This window comes from Gekko japonicus, unplaced genomic scaffold (assembly GCF_001447785.1).
Source record: "Gekko japonicus isolate JY-2015 unplaced genomic scaffold, Gekko_japonicus_V1.1 scaffold2127, whole genome shotgun sequence".
Classification (NCBI taxonomy): Eukaryota; Metazoa; Chordata; class Lepidosauria; order Squamata; family Gekkonidae; genus Gekko; species Gekko japonicus.
Window position 1 is genome coordinate 190,715 of NW_015165310.1, and position 21,951 is coordinate 212,665.

General features: G+C 49.1%; 1 protein-coding gene across 1 annotated transcript in view; it reads left to right on the forward strand.

Annotated features, from left to right (window-relative positions):
• The window catches only part of LOC107109771 (neurexophilin-2-like), a 35,884-nt gene extending 16,598 nt beyond the window's left edge, over positions 1-19,286 (forward strand). Inside the window, exon 2 of the mRNA XM_015410471.1 lies at positions 18,519-19,286. Within this exon, the coding sequence (XP_015265957.1) occupies positions 18,519-19,286 (768 nt within the window). The remainder of the gene's footprint in view (positions 1-18,518) is intronic.
• The last annotated feature ends 2,665 nt before the right edge of the window (positions 19,287-21,951 follow it).

Below are 21,951 nucleotides of genomic sequence, written 5' to 3' on the forward strand. Positions count from 1 at the left end.
TCTTTTTCAAGGACAGCTCTTATCAGAACTACGGCTTGCCCAAGGTCATCCAGCCAGGTGCAAGTGGAGGAGTGGGGAATCAAACCCAGTTCTTCCAGATTAGAGTCCACGCACTTAACCAATACAAATAACGACAACAATAATAATAAGTTAGCATCCCCTTGCTCTGTTGCCTGTGTGTGAAAAGAGAACGTTTAACAGCATAGCGCAGGGGTGCCCAGTGAGGTGTTTACCAACCGTTCCCTAGAAAGTCAGCCAGGCCAGGTGGTCCTTTTGCCCAGCAAAGCCTCTGAGTGTCCACTGGAGATTGGATTGGCTGTGTAGATTTTTTAAAACGTTGCTTTGGCGGCAGCTGCCACCGCAGCACGAGGCTCTTCACTATGCGGCTGAAGGTACGTGGTGGCAGCCATTGTGTGGCTGGCTTCGCCTTCTACAGCAGCCACCACACTGTGTCAGAATCCAAAGGTGCCCGCAGTCTCAAAAGGGTTGGGGACCCTTGGCGTAGCGAGTGGGCGGTCAGGAGCTAGAACTCCTCGGCCTTTGCCCCTTCTGTTGGCAAAGGGCATCTTCCTGAAGCTTCATGCCTTCTTTTTCTTCCTCTGCCATGGCGGGTTCATACCAGCCACCCTCCTGAGAGAGCGTGAAGTTTAATTAGTGTTCTCCAAACGCTTTGTCAGCCTCTGACGAAGGATGCCGCACAAGGTCAACACGCTTGCGGCTGCCGGTAGCAGCTTGCTTGTTCTCTAGGGGGGGATTTCAGCTTTGATTCCAATCCCTTCCCTTCCCCAGCGGAGAGACAGACAGGACCCCACCGCCCTTTCCCCCCGCCTGAGAATTTGCAATTCTGCTCAAAGAGACCTCTCCTGGAGAAGGGTGCTCTCTCTTTCCCCCTTTCTTGCGCTGGGGACCAAGTCCTGTAACAAAGCATGGCGTTACAACTTCACACCTGCCCCATGTGCCTCAGTGGCCATGCCTGCTATGCAATTATCCCCCAGGGAGGCTCCTGTTCCATCCAGACACTGCGTGCCACCCAGTGGGGGGGCGGGCTCGTGATTCAAGTGGCAAAGCAGAAACTTCATATAATAAATACAATTAGGGGCCTTCCCAACTTCCCCTCTATGCTGTGCCTAGTGCCCTCCTGCCTGCATTTTAATAGGCCTCTGCGTTTCCCTGAGCAGGTGTTAACTAACCACTGTGCCTTGTTTCCACGTGGTGTTTCGTGAAAAAGCTATTGGGGGAACAGGCTTTTCTGCTGGCTGTGGAGGACAAGGATCTTTCAGCTGGGAGTGACACAGAACTCATTTTCAGCTGAGAACTTGTTTTCGGTGTTCTTGTGATGTTGTTATAAAGAAAGGGCTGCCTCTGAGCATATGCAAAGTGTTTTACCTCCACCCTTGTGCAAGCCTACCTCATCGTGCCTGGAATTAGCGGGCAGGGTGATCAGGGTAGCTTCTCAATATAGAAATGTAGCCGTGCCTGGAGGTTGGGTTGTCGGAATTCCATGCCCATGGTTTGCTGTGCGGTGTAGTGGTTAAAGTGTTGGACTAGGATCTGGGGGAACTGGGTTCAATTCCCCAGTATGCTCTGGTAGCTCGCTGGGTGATCTTGGGCCTGTCACTCTCTCTGATGTAAGCCACTTTGGGTCTCCGTTGGGTAGAAAAGTGAGATATAATATTTAAAAATATTCCTGTTCTCAGGGGAAGGGAACTTGTCCACCTCTCTTTCCAAACCCTTTCTTCTCCAGAGGTAATAATTGTCGTATGACATTGTGTGTAGTATAGCCAGGAGATCCTAAGATTGTCTGGCAGCCAGAAGTTGTAGCTCTTTTAGTATTATGCACCACTAGGTGACAAACTAGACTTAATTTTAAGGTAAGAGATGTCTCAGAGGTGGTTTGCCACTGCCTGCCTCTGCATCACGCCCTTGGTATTCCTTGGAGGTCACCCATCCAAATACTAGCCAGGGCCAACCCTGCTTAGTTTCCAAGATCTGGGCTAGCCTGGGCTACCCAGAGCTAGGGTTGCCAAGTGTGAATTCAGCCGCAGCGGGGGACTCCCGGCTGGCGGCTGGAGCGCGCGCGCCGCATCCATGTCGCCCGGAAGTGACGCGGGCACGCTGGGGGCGGGGCCACGACCATCCGAGGGAAAACCATAGAGTTTTCCCTCAGATGACCGTGCCCCTGTGCCCAGAGTGCCCGTGTCACTTCCAGGCGACGTGCACATCGGGGTGGAGTTCCCCCTTGGGCCCAATCTGCCGGCGGCGGAGAACGGGCCTCTGGGGCGGGGGTTTCCCCACCCCCCGGGGGGACTTGGCAAGCCTACCTAGAGCTATACTATCCAGCTCTCCAAACTAGGGCATCCAGCTTGCAGTCATTTAAAATTCTGAGACAAATCCATCTATCATGTCTGACAGAGGGGGCTTTGACTTTGTCCCCTCTAAGTGTGGAGGGGCTGTTGCTCACCCGCAGACCCTCGGCTTGTCGTGCAGAAGGTCCCAGGTTCAATCCTCAGCATCTCCAGTTAAAAGGGTTGGGTAGGAGGTGATGTGAGAGACTTCAGTCTGAGACCCTGGAGAGCCGCTGCCAGTCTGAGAAGGCAATACTGTCTTTGGTGGACCAAGGGTCTGATTCTGTAGAAGGCAGCTTCATGTGTTCGTGGGAAAGCTGATACCCCTGAAACTTTTGTTGGTCTCTAAAGTCGCTACTAGGAGCTGCGGTTGGCTCAAGTGGTTAAGACGCTGAACTGCAGGCTGTGGAAGGTCGGTAGTTCAGCAGTTCGAGACCCAGGTGCCGCATGACGGAGTGAGCTCCCGTCTCTAGTTCCAGCTCCTGCCAACCTAGCAGTTCGAAAGCAAGAAATTGCAAGTAGATAAATAGGTACCACTTTGGTGGGAAGGTAACAGCGCTCCGTGCGCCTTGGTGTTTAGTCATGCCGGCCACATGACCACGGAAACGTCTTCGGACAGCGCTGGCTCTTCGGCTTTGAAACGGAGATGAGCACCGCAACCCTAGAGTCGGATTCGACTGGCTTTCGAGCAAGGGAACCTTTACCTTTACCTTTAAGTCGCTACTGGACTTGAATCTAACCGGTCTACTGCAGACCAACATGGCCGCCCTCTGAAACTATTATATTTCCATGTTTCTTCCATGGAACTAAAATATATGCAGTCATCCTATTTCATCCTCAGAGCAGTCCTGTGATGGACGTCAGGCTGAGTAAGCGCAGCTTACTGAGGAGGAGGAGTAATTTGATTTCTATACTGCCCTCCCTCCATTGGGTGTCAGGGTGGTTTACAAAAGTTTATAAATACAATTCAATAAATACACACACGCGCGCGCACACAGAGATTGAAATTTAAAAACAATAAACCAGCAGTAAACGCAACTAATCAGATGCCGTTAGACATTATATATCCTTCCCATAACATAAGAGTTGTCCTGAATCAAACCTGTGGTCCATCCAGTCCAGCATCCTGCTTCACGCATAGCCAACCAGTTGCCCTGGAGGGCCAACAAACAGGGTCCGTAGGCCAAGGGTTTCCTCTGATGTTGCCTCCTAGCATTGGTATTCAGAGGTTTACTGCCTCTGAATGCGGGGGTTCCCATTAGCCACCATGTGGGCATCTCTCACCCCAGCCTTGTCACCTCTGCTGCTTCTCGTGTCACTGCTGCTGTTTGTGCCGCCCACCCTCGTCCTCACCACTGACAGGCCATCGGGGGGAGGGGGATCCAAGACTCTGGGAGGGAGACCCATAAAAACCACTAGGGGGCTGGGGCCCAGGAGCCCCACGGTAGCTATGGGCCTGGTTCCATCTTGCCCAGTAAAGAGACATCCAATGCCGAACTCTCATGACCTCATTCCTCTCCATGAGGGAGTCATTTTGTTCCTCTTCTGGCTGGGAATTTTGATAGTTTATTAGCTGCCAAATAACATCTGGTTTGTTCGTCCAATATTATGCCCCACAGTGAGTTACTATAGCAGTAACGCTTTACATAGACGTTAGCCTATACTAATCTTTCAGAACCCTTCACGTATTACTGTCTCAGTGACCCACACAACAGCCATGGAGTCCGGGCGGTATTGTTATCCCCTCAGGACAGTGTGTGGCATTGGTGGAGTTAGAGAGTCTTGCCTACAACCGGGCTGCTGATTCAGCCTTTCTGTTGGTTTAATAATTACTTTCTCACTGCCGCTGAGCTCTCTGTTTGCGTATCTGTCCTAGCCTGCCTAGTGGTGAATCGGCTCTGTATTTAGAGACGTCTTGACTGTGGGATATATTTAAGGGCAGCAAATATTTGGTGCTGTAAACTTGTTCAGTCTGGCACAATGCAGGACTGCCTCTGAAAGCCTAAAATATATAATAATAATAATAGAGCATGGGTTTACAAAAATTAGAACAACTGCTGAAGAAAGGAGTCATCCTCTGTATTCATGGCATGTTCTCCCACCAACATATAAAACAAGTGAGGGCCTGCAAGGGCTCACAGGAAAGGGGAAATCCCACACACACACACACCCTGCTAACTTCTCTCTCCCCACTGGCTCTGTTGCCCCCCTCCATCCTTCCACTGCTGCAGGCTTCATTCCCCCCTTTTCCCTCCTGTCTCCACATCTATCCACTCCTTATTGTCACACCTCCTTTTCCTTATAGTGATCATGGGCAGTACCGCTGCCTCAACGTGTTGCTATAACAAGCCAAAATGGCACCCAAGTTCCTTTATTTATTTTTTGCACAATGTCTTTGGGGGGTGTTGTGTGTGTCCCTGGAAGTCACATTGACCTCTGTTGACTGACCCCTACTGGGGGCCTGGAGGATTTTCAGAGTGGTGGCTGAATAAAGCCTGCCCCCGCCTCCCGACTACTGGTATTCCCAGGAGGTCTCTCATCCAAGTACTAACCACAGTCGACCCTGCGTAGCTTCCGAGATCTGATGAGATCAGGCTTGCCCGGGCTATCCAGGTCAGGGCCAATGTCTGCATACGCTTGTTGGTTTTGGGAGGTGTTGTTTTCCCCAATAGATAGATTTCACACAACAAAGCCAGTCACAAGTATAAGTCGATGTTCGGCAAACCCTGGGGAAATCCCCAGGTTTGCAGAAAAATCCGGTTTGTTATATTGGAGTTTTCCTGGTTTCACAGAACACTGAATCATACTCTCGTCTGGCCTTGGTGTGTGGATTTTTTGATCCTCTCTGGGGCCATGCCTTGGCTAGTAGGTATGTGTACGAATATTACATACAATGGGTTAGTTCCTGCTGAACCATGCAAAGCCAGCAGCACATTTTGATGCACTTGGCCAATTCGTTACCTTGGCTTAGAGAAGCAGAGGTGAGAAGTATAGGTTCAGAAAGCACACGATACATCAGTAGTCTCGAGCCCGGTGCCCGTGGGTGCCATGGCGCCCACTAACAACTTCCCTAGCACCCACCAAGTGCTTTTAGAAAGTGAGCCGGGCCAGGTGAGACTTTTGCCCAGCAAGACTTCTGATTGGCCACCGGAGATTTGATTTCCTGTGCAGATTTTTTAAAACGTTGCCTCCGCAGTGTCTGCCACTACAGCACAAAGATCCTCATGGTATGGTTGAAGGTAAGGCACTGCAGCCATTTTGTGTCTGGCTCCGCCTCCTGTGGAAGCCATTTTGTGGCTGCTCCCCCCCCCTACTGTGTCAGAATTCCAAAGGTGCCCTCAGATTTTGTCTTTCCCTTACTTTCGGGCCCTGCTGCACGTACTGCCAGTGTGTGTTCTGCCATCAATCTGTGACCCGGCCCTGCAGGCCAGAGGCCTATTAATGGCATCAGTTCATACATTCAGCTGCCGATCACACACTGTGCCCAGAAATCAAGTGTAGAGACATGTACATGTGAGCAAGGCCTTTAGTCTAATATCTCCAATAAGGACTGCGTGTTCACAGATGAGTTCCTTTCAGAACAGACAGATCTGAAGCTCATCCTCCTTTAGCGTGCTGAGACAAAAGGGATGTTGTACCCGTGGATCTCTGCTGCAGCTGCCTGAACTAATTAATTGGTATTGGGGAGTCTTCTCTACTCGGTTCCATGTGTAGAAGCCTCGAGTGGGAGGGAGCGGAGCGCTCTTAACTAGGGCTGTATCTTCTCAGACTGCTTCCAGTTCTCGTGTAGGATTTGATATGCACAAATTCTTTGGGACTAAAAGCTCATTGTGAACACACCCAGAGAACCAAATGAGGTCTCCCCCACCCCCCCACTCCTTTAAGCCTCTGATCTTGAAATCTACAATGTATGATTGCTGCTTTTGGTGGAGGTTCAAAAGCAAGGAAGGTAGACAAAACGTAAGGTTTCAATGCACGGCAGAAACGACGATATCAAACGGCCCGAGCAGAGGCGCTGTGGTGCCCGCTGACACTTTTTCTGGTGCCCACCAAGTGTTTTTAGGAAGGGGGCAGGGGCTGGGCAGGGCTTTTGCCCAGCAAGGTTTCTGGTTAACACTTGGAGATTTGATTGGCTGTGCAGATTTTTTAAAGTGATGCTTTGGCAACAGCTACCACCTCAGCACAAAGATCGGCCCTGTGTTCCTGAAGTTAAACTGTGGCAATCTTATTATGGATGGCTCCGCCTCCTGTGGCAGCCATTTTGTGGCAGCCATTTTGTTGCTGCGCCCACCATGTCATTCAGAATTCCAAATGCAGGCTCAAAAAGGTTGGGGACCCCTGCTCTACCCCATAGGGTGGGGTAGGCATCAATTGCCGAAGTAGCTAGCACCATATCCAGAGAAGATTTTTGTTGTTTTAAGAGCTCCACGACATTTAGAGTACAGTTGTTGAGTCCGTGACTGGACTAAGACTGGAGAAAGGTGGGCTAAAAATGCCCTAAAAATAAATTAATACTATACATGTTTACTCAGAAGAAAGTCCCACTGTATTCTGTAGAGCTTGCTTCACTGCCATCTGTTTGTCTAAACCCAACCCTGCCCCATGCTTGGCAGGATTGGGCAGTTGTGGCGAGAGGTGTTGAATGAGAAAGAGTGGGAAAAATAGGGGAGAGTGTAGACATTTTGACTGATTGATTGGTGATAATCCACGAACACCAACTGGCCGCTAACCACTACTACGCCCTCAACTTGATCTGTCAGCAGTGCAGTGAATAGTGCCACCATCCGTAGGTCTTGCTGGAGGTGATCGAAAGGAAGCGCGACTTCCAGAACAGCTGACAACATTGTTCTCTCCTCTATATTATCACAACAACAACCCTATGAGGTAGATTAGGCCGAGAGAGAGTGAGTGACCCATTGTCCGTCGGCAAGGCCCATGGATGAGTTTTGGCTGAATCTGGGGGGTTCCAAATCATAGTCTTAACCCTGAGCCTTACTAGACATCACAGTGAGGTCATGGTATTCATGAGTTCACCATCACCATTTAGGTGGTGGAGAGTGCCCTCAAGTCACAGATGACTCATGCAGAACCTGCAGGGTTTTCAGGGCACGTGAGATGAAGAGACATGGATCGCCATTGCCTGCTTCCGTGTAGGAAGTCTGGACCGGTGTTCCCTCTAAGCTGAGTTCGTGTGAGCCAGCTCTCAGTTTTTTAGTCTCCGGCTCACACGTTTTTGTCTTCGCTCAGGGAGGAGGGCTCCAGAGCAAACTCATTTATGCAACAGCCAAATCGCTCGCTCACAACTTTAATGCCAGTAGCTCACAAAGTGGAATTGTTGCTCACAGGGCTCCACAGCTTAGAGGGAACATTGGTCTGGACTGCCTTAGTGGTCTCCCATCCCCGTTCTGACCAGGGCCGACCCTGCTTAGCTTCCAAGAGCTGATGAGATTGGGCAAGACTGGGCCATCCAGGTCATGGGTTCACCATTTTACAGTGATTTTTTAAATGCCTGTGGCATGGAACTCTGCCCCCCCACACACACACACACACTCCTTTTCAATTGCCAAAACAGCCAAAACACACACCCTGTCGCTGGTTTGGCACTTGAAAAAGTGCAGGATGGGAAACAGCTCTGCGCTGCAGGCCCGCACTGTAGAATCATTGTAGAATGGCAACAGCAAACTTGTGGCCACAGGTTTTCCATCCCGTTTAGTTGGGCTCAAACCACCACACTGCAGAAGTGGTAAGATGGAAACAAGGGAGGTGGCAGTGATAGGCAAGGGTCCACAACTTGCTGCTGTGTGTTGTCATCAAACATTATTTCTAGTCACCCACACGGACCACATTAAAAGTACACACAGAATTTGCACAGCACTTATTTAAACACTGTGCAGCTACAGCCTGGCCTCTCCCCGCATAGAACTACAGAGCTCAGGGAACACATGGCAGGTCTCCTAGGTGGGTGTGAGTCACTTACCTTTGAAAGGCAAGTTAAACATCCTCCCCCACAACTACTTTAAGTATGGTCATTGTACGTGATGCACTCAACCCGTTCCTTAAACGCTATTACCGCAAATACATGGTAATAAAGCATTCATCAAATTCATCATGATAAAGCATTATTTTGCCATCATAGCATAACAACAGAGCATATGTGTTGGATTACTTCCCAAGAGATTAGAGGGGAAATGAACTCGGGGCTCTACAACAGCCCATCCTACACCACAGGATGGTTGTTGTATGATGTAGTGGTTAAAGTATTGTATTAGGATCTGGGAGTTCCAGGTTTGATTCCCCACTGCCATCACATTCTCTCAGTCTAGCCTGGAGAGCCAGGTTAAGAGCGCGGACTCTAACCTGGGAGAACTGGGTTTGATTCCCCACTCCTCCACATGCAGCTGCTGGTGTGACCTCGGGTCAGTCACACATTCTTTCAGAGCTGTTCTCTCAAGGGCAGTTCTCTCAGAGCTCTCTCAGCCCCCACCTACCTCAGAGAGTGTCTGTTGTGGGGGGGGGAAGAGAAAGAGATTGTAAGCCGCTTTGAGACTCCTTTGGGTAGTGACGGGCGGGGTATAAATCCAATCTCTTCTTCTTCTACTTCACAGGACTGTTGTGAGGATAAAACAGAGAAGAGGAGAATGATGTAAGCTGCTTTGGGTCCCCATTGGGGGGAAACGGCAGGATATAAATAAAGTAAATGAATAATAAATGAACGAATGAGTAAATGAATTGGAGGAGGATGAAAGTAAACGGAAGGGGGAGAAGTCAGAAAGTTCACAGGCTTTTAAGTGAGAGCCGAGTTGGATTTCCCCTTTGCCCCCAAATGGCAGAATAGTTCGCTCTTCACAAACATTTTTGGGATGTGCTTTTTTTGTGGTTCCAGTGTATCTAGGTCAATCTGGAGGGGGGTGCGTGTGCTGGCAGGTGACGAGCCCTACCCTCCGGGGCAGGTAGCCTTTTGATCTCTGCCTGGCTGCACTCTTAATAAGCAGGCCTGTCTCTGGTGAAAGGCCGGTGGTGGAGCTAGATGACCTCTCCGAGCATCTTGCCGGCTCGGAGGAGAATAGAATTGCCATTTAAGTGGCGAGAGGCAGCTTTGCTAATAGGCTGGCTCTGACCGTCTTTACTCCAGGGCTAGGCTTGGCCCCTTCGCCTCTCCAAGCTGCCTCGGCCTCCGCCGGCAAATCTCCCCGCAGTTTCAGTCATCACCTTTTGCCGCTCCCGTCTCCCTTTTAATGAGCATCCCTGTGCGCTCCTTGTACCTGTGAACTGCACACTGCGTCTGCGGCTCCTCTCCACCTGCTGCGCGTGTGGTTTTGCCGCCTTGGGGGATTTGGGCCGGAACCAATCAGTCAAGAAGCATCAGTAGCGAGGGGGTGGCTTAAGACAGACGCGCACGACGGCGCTGTTTTATTACTTCCACTCTCCTCTCCCCCTTTCTTGCTTTTTCTGTCTCTTTCCCCCCCCCTTTCCCCCTTTGGCTTTGTGCTGAGGGATGTGGGGCAAAGATCTGTGAGCCACAAGTTCAATTCCTCCGAGCGATACTCCAGGGCCTCCGGGCAAATATCTTGAGGAGTAGAGCCATTCTGTTCAGTCGAGGCAGGGGAGGGAGAAAGGAGGGGCCTTCCTGTGGCATTCATCAAGGCTTCACAGAGCTCTGCCAGAGGCCTTTTTCCCCCCTCGTGAGTGGGCTCCTTGCCTCTTGTTATCAACTTGCTCAAAAGAAAAGCTGATGACAGCGTACACGTTCCCTCCCTGCCACGAAGCACGAGGTGCTGATGAGCTGTTTGATCCAGCGCAGGGAAGGGGAGAGCAAGAACCAGCAGAAGTTAAGGTAAAGGTAAAGGTTCCCTTGCTCGAAAGCCAGTCGAGTCTGACTCTAGGGTTGCGGTGCTCATCTCCGTTTCAAAGCCAAAGAGCCAGCGTTGTCCGAAGACGTTTCCGTGGTCATGTGGCCGGCATGACTAAACACCAAGGCGCACAGAATGCTGTTACCTTCCCACCGAAGTGGTCCCTATTTATCTACTTGCAGTTTCTTGCTTTCGAACTGCTAGGTTGGCAGGAGCTGGAACTAGAGACGGGAGCTCACTCCGTCATGCGGCACCCGGGTCTCGAACTGCTGAACTACCGACCTTCCACAGCCTGCAGTTCAGCGTCTTAACCACTTGAGCCACCGCAGCTCCTTTTTGTAAGTCAAAGAGCGGGGACAAATTCAAATCTTCATAGAGGCACCATTTTCCCTGCTGTCATGAGTATCCCGAGAGAGGTTGGGCGTCCCATCAAGTGTAGCTCTGTCAGATCAAGAGAGCCAGTTCGGTGTAGTGGTTAAGTGCGCGGGCTCTGATCTGGGAGAACCAGGTTTGATTCCCCACTCCGCCACACACAGCTGCTGGATCACTTTGGGCAAGCCATAGTTCTGTCAGAGCTGTTCTTGAAAAAGCAGCTCTCAAAAGAGCTCTCTCTGCCCCACCTACCTCACGGGGTGTCTGCTGTGGGGAGGGGAAGGGAAAGGAGTTTGTAAGGTGCTCTGAGACGCTGAGTGAAGGTTGGGGTATAAATCCACTCTCTCCTTCTTCTTCAAAGTGAAGACTGAGGCCAAGAGTCAGCATAAAGGCCTCCAGTTCTAATACAAAGGAGGGCAGGGATGAGGGCTGATTCACACATGGCAAAATCTACAACCATTTTAATTAGGTGTATTTTGGGGGTTCTTTGCTTTCCAGCCTTTTCCCTCTGCACCATTCCTAACCTGAAATAGCTGTAGGGAGTGAGTATTTGCCCACTAGGGGAGAATTTAGGTAAATCCAATCTCCTCCTCCTCCTCCTCCTCCTCCTCCCCCTCCTCCTTCTTCTTCTTGCCAAAAAAAAAAAAAACATTCGCCCGATTTGGATGTGCCCAAATCGGGCAGGGCAGAATCAATTTCGGCCTGCAGAAAGACTCCCGCATGTCAATTTCGGCCAATTTCGGCTTTTGGGGCATCCAAATGTCAATTTCGGCCCCATTATATCCTATGGGCCGTTGAGGCTCCAAACTCACAGGGAAGTACTTCTTCACCCAAACATTGATTAACACATGGAATTCACTGCCACAGGAGGAGGTGGTGGTGGTGGCTGGCATGAACAGCTTCCAGATGGAATTTGACAAACATATGGAGGCTGGAGCAGAGCAGGGGTCCATCAGTGGCCGATGTTCAGGAGTTGTATTTAAAAAAAAAACTATAAGTAATCCAATACTATTAAAAGAGGTGAGGGGGTTGCCCCTCCCCCCAGCACCAGAGCATCACTTGCCACAGAGACCAAGAGTTCCTTCTTATTTATAGCCACTAGCCAGCAGTGTTAATCCATGTGTTAATCACTGTTTGGGTGAAGAAGTACTTCCTTTCATCTGTTCTACCTTCTAACCTGACTGCTCAGCAATTTCATTGAGTGCCCACGAGTTCTTGTCTTGTGAGAAAGGGTGAAAAGTACTTCTTTCTCTACCTGCTCTATCCCATGCATCTGGGAGAAACGGGTTTGATTCCCCACTTCTACACTTGCACCTGCTGATGTGACCTTGGGTCAGTCACAAGCTCTGGCACAGCTGTCCTTGAAAAAGAGCAGTTTCTGTCAGAGTTCTCTCAGCCCCACCTACCTCACAGGGTGTCTGTTGTGGGGTGGGGAAGGGAAAGGAGTTTGTAAGCCGCTCTGAGACTCCAAGTGAAGGGCGGGGTATAAATCCAATCTCCTCTTCTCTTCTTCTTATCATGTCACCCCTCAGCCATTGTTTCTCCAATCTAAAGATCCCCAAGCGCCTTAACCTTTCTTCATAGGGAAAGTGTCCTTATCATTGTAGTTGCCCTTTTCTGCAACCCTAGAAACACGGGGGATGACATCTCCTAACTTATTTTGTAAGTTTAAACAGCAGCCACGTGGAGAATCCTTTCACCTGCTCCCTTTTTTTCTAAAAAAAAAAAGGATTGGGATCTAAGTCGGTATACGCCTGCGTTCCCAGCAATTCCTAGAGCGACAAAATCTCTAGGAATTTCCAGAAAGTGTAGGGTAAAACTGGGATGTTCTTAACATAGAGATTCCAGTGATTTCTAGAGCTATCCTTTTCCACTCATCTTTTTTTCTCTACCGGGGATAACAGCAGCTTGGACTGAGGGTGATTTCTAGTGAGCAAATGGCACAAGAGGAAAAGGCTGAAAACAAACAAAACAACAACACAACCCTGCGCTGTGATGAAACAAACTCAGGAGGCCCTGCAGCTGCCTTTTTAACCTTAAAAAAATGACAGGAGAGTCAATCAAAAGCCTCCCATATTTTGTCAAAGGAAACTGGCACATACCTCTCTGAGTCGTCTTTACAACAACTCCATAATGAAAGTCAGCCCCATCACTAGGATTGCCAAGTCTGGTTTGGGAAAGTCTGGGAGAATTGGCAGGGTTAGTGGTGGAGAGAGACTTCAGTGGGGTATAATGCTGCAGAGCCCACCCTCCAAAGCAGCCATTTTTCTCCAGAGGAACTAATCTCTGCAGTCTGGATATCGCTTGTAATTCCAGGAGATTTCCAGGCCCCATCTGGAGGCTGGCAACCCTACTTATTACACCCCTGTTGCAAGTGTGGGGGAGCCCTGGTCCTGAGACATACCTGCTGTGTTTGTGGCTGGGGTAGGATTTGAACTAGGGAATTCCTGGCTCACACTTAGCCAGAGTAAAGCATCATTCCTCTTCAAATCTACACTTTAGTTCATGCAAACAGCATCTTGACATGCCTCTCGGAATATTAGGCTGGATTAGGAGGTTGGTCCCAGGGATTAACCTAATCAGCTGTTTTTGCTAGTGACATGTGTCATATTTCAAATTTGATTTTGTCTTTCCCTTACTTTCGGGCCCAGTAAAAACTCATGTGCTGCCCAGTTCTTTACCACTGTGAAGATTCTCAGGACAGGCAGCTGTGCTGCAGTCTCAAACTGGTTTATAACTTTCCCTTTGTCCAAGGAACCCAGGAGAGCTTTGTCCTGTGTTCATATGCATTTTCTGTTGGAAGTCCGTTGTCCCTTCGGTGAACAGAGGGATGGGATGTTGACGTTCGGTTCCTTCTGTAGTTGTTGGAATACCTCACAGGCCAAAATTTAGATTTGCCTATTCCGCTCCAGAGGTCACCCTGGAAACGTTTCTAGGCCTCTCATTTGCATGGATCTGGTCCCTTTGGTGTAGCATGTGCCAGTCAAGGCTCATTGTTGATGAATAGGCCACACGCCTGCAAATCAGACAGCTCTGGCAATGGCAATAAGAATGCCATTCATCCATCAAAGCCTGTCACCCAACTGCTGTGTTGGCAAGAAAGCTTTCCTAGGCTAGGAGGAGCTGATGGTGGAATTCGTGAATAATGGTGAGTTGGGAAGCAAGCAAACATGGCAGAGAGTTCTGGAAGAAGGTAGGTGGGACAGAGTAGCTGAAACAGCCAGTGGACTGTAAGCCAATAGAGGAGGCTGATGTTGTTATGTCAAAACAATCAGGCCTAGTTCATTTTGTTCAACAGTATCCAATGGTTTATAACAACTAGAAGTGCTCTACCACGTGTCTGATCCCAATAGCTGGCGGGCTTGAGGGCAGCATACATACATGATGAGGGTCAGGTTCTGGTGGTGTCATGGGACAGAGCCCTGTGATGTCATGTTAACTCATTTTATATCTCTTTCTGAACCAGACCCAAGGGTATGGAACAAAAACTCCTCACAGTGGGGCCAGGGTCAGATGGGAGCAATTTTCCACAAACTTGAGGAAAGACCCAAGTTTGCAGAAAAATCTGAAAACAAAAAACAAACAAAAAGGTTAGAGGATTATAAACCTCTACCACAATAAAAGCAACAACTGTACCTTTAAGAAATGAATGCTCACTGAGATCTCAGTAGCCAGTTTTGGGGGTTGCTAGGCAACCACAACACTATTGCCCAGCATTCCGAGGCTTTGTTCGTCAGACAAAGACTGGTGATTGGAGGAGGCCAAAAAAGGTAAAAGATGGAAGTGAGGGAAGGAAGCAGGTAAAGGGGAGAGGATAAGGAAGCAAGTGAGGGGGGAAACTGGGGGGGAACGTTAGCTGGGTGCGTGGGAAGATAAGGGAAGAGTCTGCCAGAGGGAGGAAAAGAGGGAAAGAGAAAGGCAGGCAGATAATGATAGGTCAGTTGATGAGTGGGAGGGAGAGAAGGAAGCAGGGAAAGGAGATAGGCTGTGAGGGCTGCCAGGGGAAGGAAAAGAAGAAATGGTGTGGGGAAGAGGGATACAGGGGGGAAAATGAGATGCCACCCCACAAATTCTCAGCCCCTTGTTCGTAGTAGTACTGATGGCTGTACTTCCACATGCCACCAGGTATCATACCATCTGTAGTCACGATCCTGTGACTCTGAAGAGATGGACCGTTCCACACATAAAAAGGTAAACGTTTCCCTTGCTCGAAAGCTAGTAAAATTGGACTCTAGGGGGCGGTGCTCATCTCCGTTTCTAAGCCAAAGAGCCAGCACTGTCCAAAGACGTTTCCATGGTCATGTGGCCGGCAGGACTAAACGCTGAGGTGCATGGAACGCTGTTATCTTCCCACTGAAGCAGTACCTATTCATCTACTTGCAATGTCTTGCTTTCGAACTGCTAGGTTGGCAGGAGCTGGGGCCAGAGACGGGAGCTCACTCCGTCATGCAGCACTCGGGTCTCGAAATGCCGAACTATAGACCTTCCAGTCTGCAGCTCAGCGTCTTAACCTCGGAGCCACCATGGCCCCTGTCCCACACATATACACATTTTAAAATAAAATGGGAGCAAATTACGCAGTAAATGTAAAATGTAGCTGAACTGTGAGTTCCAGATTATTACCGCACATCTCCCGTTTATATGTGCTGCAGTTACCACAAGCAGGTGTGCATCTTAAAAGACACCCTCAAGTGTGGGGGGAGCTTGATGCCCCCCAAATCTGAATGCCAGTGACAGAGCTTAAATACTGGCAACCCTCTATATGACCCCCTCCTCTGTCTCTCTTTTCAGCTTAGCTGGTGTAGCAAAGAGCCCAAAAATTGGCAGCTGAGAAGTCCCCAGTCCACACATGAACCCAGCTGTGAACTGATGTGGGGGGCTCAGGGTCAGCTTCTGCCCCATCTTCCATTATGAAAAATAGGGAGATCGTAATGTTGACATAACATGACCAGGGTTCCCTCTAAGCTGAGTTAGTGTGAGCTAGCTCACAGTTTTTTAGCCTCTTGCTCACACATTTTTGTCTTGGTTCAGGAAGGAGGACTCCAGAGCAGACTAATTCATGCAGCAGCCAAATCGCTCGCTCACGACTTTAATGCCAGGAGCTCACAGAGTAGAATTTTTGCTCACAAGACCCCACAGCTTAGAGGGAACATTGTACAGGACACACATGAAAACATGAAGCTGCCTTATACTGAATCAGACCCTTGGTCCATCGAGGTCAGTGTTGTCTACTCAGACTGGTAGTGGCTGCCCAGGGTTTCAGGCAGAGGTCTTTCGTATCACCTCCTACCTGATCTTTTTAACTGGAGATGCCAGGGATTGAACCTGGGACCTTCCGCGTGTCAAGCAAATGCTCAGCCACTGAGCCACGACCCCTCCCTGTGGATTGTTGTAACAATTATTAAGATAATATATATGATAATGCGAGTGATACAGACGCTAAGCATTATTGGGTGTAGCATTCGTTTTGTAATTTCCTTTGAGAATTAGTGCCATAAATTTGAGGCTGCCTTCCTGCCTTCCTCTGCTGTGCTCCTTCTACATTCTGTTCGGCTATCTTAAGTTCGCTTTCTCCACCCCTGTTCAGTTTTGTTCTCAGAATGCAGAGCAGAGCTTCTCTTGCAAACCAGGGGAGTTGCCACAGAATCCTGGAAAATCATTGCAATCCTAAAGACACTCGGGGGGGAGATTTAGTTCCATCCATCCATTCATTCATCTATCCATCCATCCATCCATCCATCCATCCATCCATCCATCCATCCATCCATCTATCTAATCCATCCATTCATCCATCCATCTATCTATCCATCCATCCATCCATCCATCTGATTGACCATTCCTCTTTAGAAGGTTGTGTGGGTTTCTTGTCCTCAAGAAATTCATGGGACATGACTATATAATATCTAGAATCGGGGGGGGGGGGGGGTAGGTTCTTGTAGTAGTGACTGCAGCAGGTTGTAAATCACCGTGATCACATGATCACCTAGTTAAGTTTCCCTTCTAGATTTGTTTTTATTTTTGCCTTCTTCTTCAGAACAAATAATATTCATTTATTAAAATATCGGTATCCTGCCTTTCTCTGAAGGCTCGGGGCAGATGTAGCATGCCAAAGGCTGTGCAGAGGAATCTCCTGGATCATTTCTTCCCAATTCCTGTTCTTTTGCTTCTTCTGTATAGCTGTCAGAACCAAGCTTGACATCCACTTGTTTAAGCATTGGGTCTGGCTATTAAAGAATAAAGCACAGCTTGCCTGGGCCCCAAACACGCTTGGGGGCGGGAGAGTAATTTCCTCGTTTTTTGCTGCTCCAAGCGCGTAGAATACTCCACTTGGAGCCACAGAAATGCAGATCTCACTCTCCCCCAGCTCTGTTCCAGTGCAGGAAAAAAGCCGGGGGGGTGGGGCAGGAGCCAAGCAGTGCTCCAAGCCCAAATGGACTCCCCTTTGTTTTTTTAATAGCCATGACCAATGTTCCCTCTAAGCTGTGGAGTCTTGTGAGCAAAAATTCTACTTTGTGAGCTACTGGCATTAAAGTTGTGAGCGAGCGGTTTGGCTACTGCATAAATTAGCTTGCTCTGGAGACATCTTTCCTGAGCTAAGACAAAAACATGTGAACCGGAGGCTAAAAAATTGTGAGCTAACTCACACTAACTCAGCTTAGAGGGAACACTGGCTCATGACCAGCAGCTGCTGTGTGGCTGCCGGGTACCTGAGTTAGGTCCAAGGAACCTTGTCCTGACTCTTTAAAAAAGCCAAACAAGTAGTTTGGTCCTCAGTCACATTCCAGCACAGAATAAGATGTGTTTATACCTGTGTGGCCCGGGTTATCCTGACCTCATCAGAGCTCAGAAGCTAAGCAGGGTCAGCTCTGTCTAGTCTCTGGATAGGAGAACCACCCAGGAGTACAAAGGGTTGTGAAATAGAGGCAGGCAATGGCAAACCACTTCTGAATGTCTCTTGCCCTGGAAGTCCCATGGGGTTGTCATAAGTCAGCTGTGACTTGATGGGGGAGGGGGGACCCAAAAACCCATTAAATTCTGTGGACTTTTGTGTGCACACCAGCAGTGCTCCCTGTAAGCTGAATTAATGTGAGCTAGCCCACAGTAGTTTAGCTTCCAGCTCACACATTTTTGTCTCAGCTCAGGAAGGATGGCTCCAGAGCAAACTAATTTATGCAGTAGCCAAATTGCTCACTCACAACTTTAATGCCAGTGGCTCACAAAGTAGAATTTCTGCTCACAAGACTCCACAGCTTACAGGGAGCATTGCATACCAGTGTCCCGAGTTCCATTTATTTAGATACTAATGCTCCCTTTTCCTCCCCAATAGGGACCCAAAGTAACTTACGACATCATTCTTTCTTCCTCTATTTTATCCTCTCAACATCAAGCCTGTGAGGTAGGGTAGACAGCAAGAGAGTAACCGTCCCAAAATCACCCAGTGAATTTTCATGGTAGTGTGGGGATTTGAACCTGGGTCATGGACACTGTATCTCAGTATTCTGTGGATCCCAACTCTGTGTTTCCCCAGTCATTGCCACAAAAATTGGAACAGCCCTCTTCCAGTTATGCCGAGTTAAGGCAAAATCTCTCATGTACCCTAAAATAAGTAAGGCTGTCTGTATGCAGATATGCCTTGGCTTAATAGTCCCATCAGGCTGTGGAATTTGGCTGCTCCTCCTTGCAGAATTTGGGGGTCTGAATATAGAGTTACGACGCTTCCGTTTGTGTAGTCTGAAGATAGGACTAGACAAACTAGGGAAAATGACCTCCTGCTGCTGTATCCACAGAGACAAAGCATCTCACAGACATACCTTATAATCTTTTAGGAGCCCTGAAGGTGAGCATATGTATGCAAGGTAGGGTTGAGGAAGGCTTTGCAGCGTGTAGATAATACAGGATCATGGAGCATGCCAGGTCTAACTTCTTCTCCTCGTTTCTACTTCTTCAATAGGTTGCACGTGTGGAAGGCCATATGACCAAGACCCTGAACTACCTGGAGATGGGTCCCTCCAGCGTCTTGAAGCCCGGGCCGTACAGCACCGCTCTGAAACCTCACCCGCTCAGCCCCGCTCGGATATATCCCGGCGAGCCTTCCAAAGCCAAGCTAGACCCATATGGTGGCGCCCTGAATCCATGGGACTGGAGTAAGAACCAGACAGCAATGGACCACTTCAACCAGCGAGCCAAGAGGAAGCCCTCGTTGAAAGCCGGGCGTACCAAGAAGATCTTTGGCTGGGGGGACTTCTATTTCAACATCAAGACCCTCAAATTTAGCTTGCTGGTGACAGGCAAGATCGTGGATCACATTAACGGCACCTTCAGTGTCTACTTCCGGCACAACTCCTCCAGTCTGGGCAATGTCTCGGTGAGCATCGTGCCGCCCACCAAGGTGGTGGAATTCGATGTCTTGGTCCCCCCTATCCAAACCCAGCACTTCCAGCCCCAGCAGTCTACCTTAGCCGAGCCCAAGGAATCCAAGACCTTCAACTGCCACGTGGAGTACGAGAAGACTAACCGGGCACGGAAGAACAAGCCTTGCCTCTACGACCCCTCCAAGATCTGCTTTACCGAGCATACGCAGAGCCACGCCGCCTGGCTCTGCGCCAAGCCTTTCAAAGTCATCTGCATTTTCATCTCCTTCTTCAGCATTGACTACAAGCTGGTTCAGAAGGTCTGTCCAGATTACAACTTCCAGAATGAGAATCCCTATTTTGGCTGACGAGGGGACGGACGTTCAAGGGAGGGGGATGCGGGAGTTCAAAGTTGTGGGATTTTTTTTAAAAAAAGAAATCAGGGTTGGAAAAACTTTTGTCCGGTGGTCAAAGAGCAAGAGAAGAGGCCTGCACTTTGTGGGAGAGGAATGGCCGGTTCAGGAAAACGAACTGGAAACCTGCTCCATCAGATAGACATCCCCTTTCCAGTGGCCGCCGAACTTCCCACGTATTGAGGAAGATGGACATCGGCCCAAAGGACACTGTCGCTTTCGTACTCCATCTGTCCCCGTCCTGATGCTGTTTGGGGTATCTCATAGGGGTTCCCAGCAATGTGAAGAAATGGCTTGCTGTGGCTGTACCTCTTTTGTGCATAAATGAACCCTGCTGCTTCTGTGGGGTTGTTATTATCAACTACAACAGCATATGCCTCAGGATCATAACCTCCTGTGCGGAACGTCGAACTCCCGTGAGCAGCCAAAGGGTGTCCCACTTGGGCTGAACCACAGATCATCAACTTGAATAGTTACTGAAGATGGACAGTCCAGACTGGGGGTGTGGAAAGTGGTCTATTAACCCATTGTGCCCCTTGCCGAACGCTCCGGAATGGAAGGACCATCAGGCTTTGGGGAGGGGTGGCGTTGGTTAGAAATTCCTTGCTGCACAAAACTCTGCTGTTTGAACAGTACAGAAATACAGTGCAGACAGGATGGGACACATGAACGGGGGGGGGAGGCGCATAAGGACCGCAGTTGCACATGTGTGAAATGAAATCACAAGGAATTTGCTGCATAAAGAGAATGGGAAGAAACGTGCATTTCTTGGGACTGAAATTGTGCTCGACAGTGAAATCTTAAGTAGAAACGAGGCATGGTTTAGGGTTAATGGAAGTCGCCGAGAGCGTGAAAGTGCTGTGTGAGAGACTGAGCTTTAGCAGACATCACACCAATGCGTGCGGTTTAGGAGGAGTGTGTTGGCATATGCAACTGGGTGGCGAGCCAGTGTGTGTGCTAGATTCTGGGTTGGATCCAGCTGGTTTTGCCATTGGAGAAGGGCGCCCCCTGTAACATCTGGAAAGGCTATAATAATAATAATACCTTTCGATGTATTGATCGCTCAATCCGGCAGAGCTGCTGGCTCTGAGCGATTTACAGTTACACGGTTTCACACAAGGGACTAACAATTTCATAGGGGTAAGGGAGGACAACATAATTCTTTAAATCGCACACATTTTGCAGCCAACGGGGATTTTAGTTCAGCTGTAGGCTTCAGACGTGTTCCGGAGGCATTCACTTTTTGGCTTGGCTTGATGACGTTGGGAATCATGGGAGCTCCATGTACAAAAGCCATGCGGGATGGCGGCTGCGGTAAGGAGGGGAATTAGGGCCGATGGGGCGACAAAGCCGGCTGGATCCAACTCGCTGTATGTTGGTTATGTTAACGGTATGTGTGTTTGCAAGAGCGCATACGTCGGCATGTAATCAGGGATATCGGTGTGTGGCAGTGGCTGAGTTTTAATTAGTCCGTTGAATCAATAGTTACACAACTAGAGCTTTAATTGTGGCTTGAACATGTATCCCCCTCAGATTAATTGGTAGGGCTGAGATGGAAGGGTGGACCACAGCGCATCCGTATAGATACCCCAGATGCCCTCCTTCCGGTGGGAGAGGTTTAATTTTCTGTTTGCTTCCAGAGCTAGCGGCTGTTTTGAGTTTCAGGGGTGTGACCACTTGGCGTTTCCTGACAGCAATAAAAAAACAAAGATAAACACCACAAAATGGCTGACGTCGCCGAAAACAACTTCCATTTGTCTTTGAAATCGGGATCTTCCACAGTTAGAGTTGCCAACCTCCAGGTGGCCCCTGGAGACCTCCTGCTATCACAACTTATTTCCAGACGAGCAAGATCAGCTCCCCTGGAGAAAATGGCTGCTTTGGAGTGTGGACTCTCTGGCATTGTACCCGGCTGAGGTCCCTCCCCTCCCCAAATCCCACCCTGCCCAGGCTCCACCCCCAAAATCTCCAGGTATTTCCCACCCAGAGCTGGCAACTCCAGCCACACAGTACAGATGAGATGTGTTCATTTTGGAATGTGTTTTGGCTTTGGTGAGTAACTGTAGTAAGAAACTCTTTGTATGAAAGGGGGGAAAGAACAAGAAGAGCTGGCCTTTTTCCTAACAGTGAGCGGCTGGCTCTGTTTATTAAACTGCAAGCCATCTTGGACTTGGTAGAAACGAGGCGTTTCTTTTCGGTGTTTTCAAAGGGGCGCCTGTCTTTTCATTTTTGGTATCCCTCCAGTTGCTTTAAATACAGTTGATTAATTGAGCCAAAGCCAAAAGTCTGTTTAGCCAACTTTTTAAAAAATGCAGGTTGACAGGCCCAGGATTCATTCATTTGTGTGTGTGTGTGTGTATTTCATAAAAGCATATGCGCCTGTGTGCGTGTAGGTGTAGGTGTACAGGTGTTATCAGGGACCTGTATGCGGTAGTAAGGAGTGCCTGTGCATATCATTGAGTGTGTAGGTGAGATGCTGTAAAGAAAAAGGGTAAAAAAGGGAGCCTGCATGCATTTTCATGGGCTGGTGAAGCGTTTGCAAAAGCTTGGCTTATTTGTATGGGAAGGAAGAAACCCGGTGACTTTTTCATATGGATGTAGTGTCTTTGATCGTCCCCTG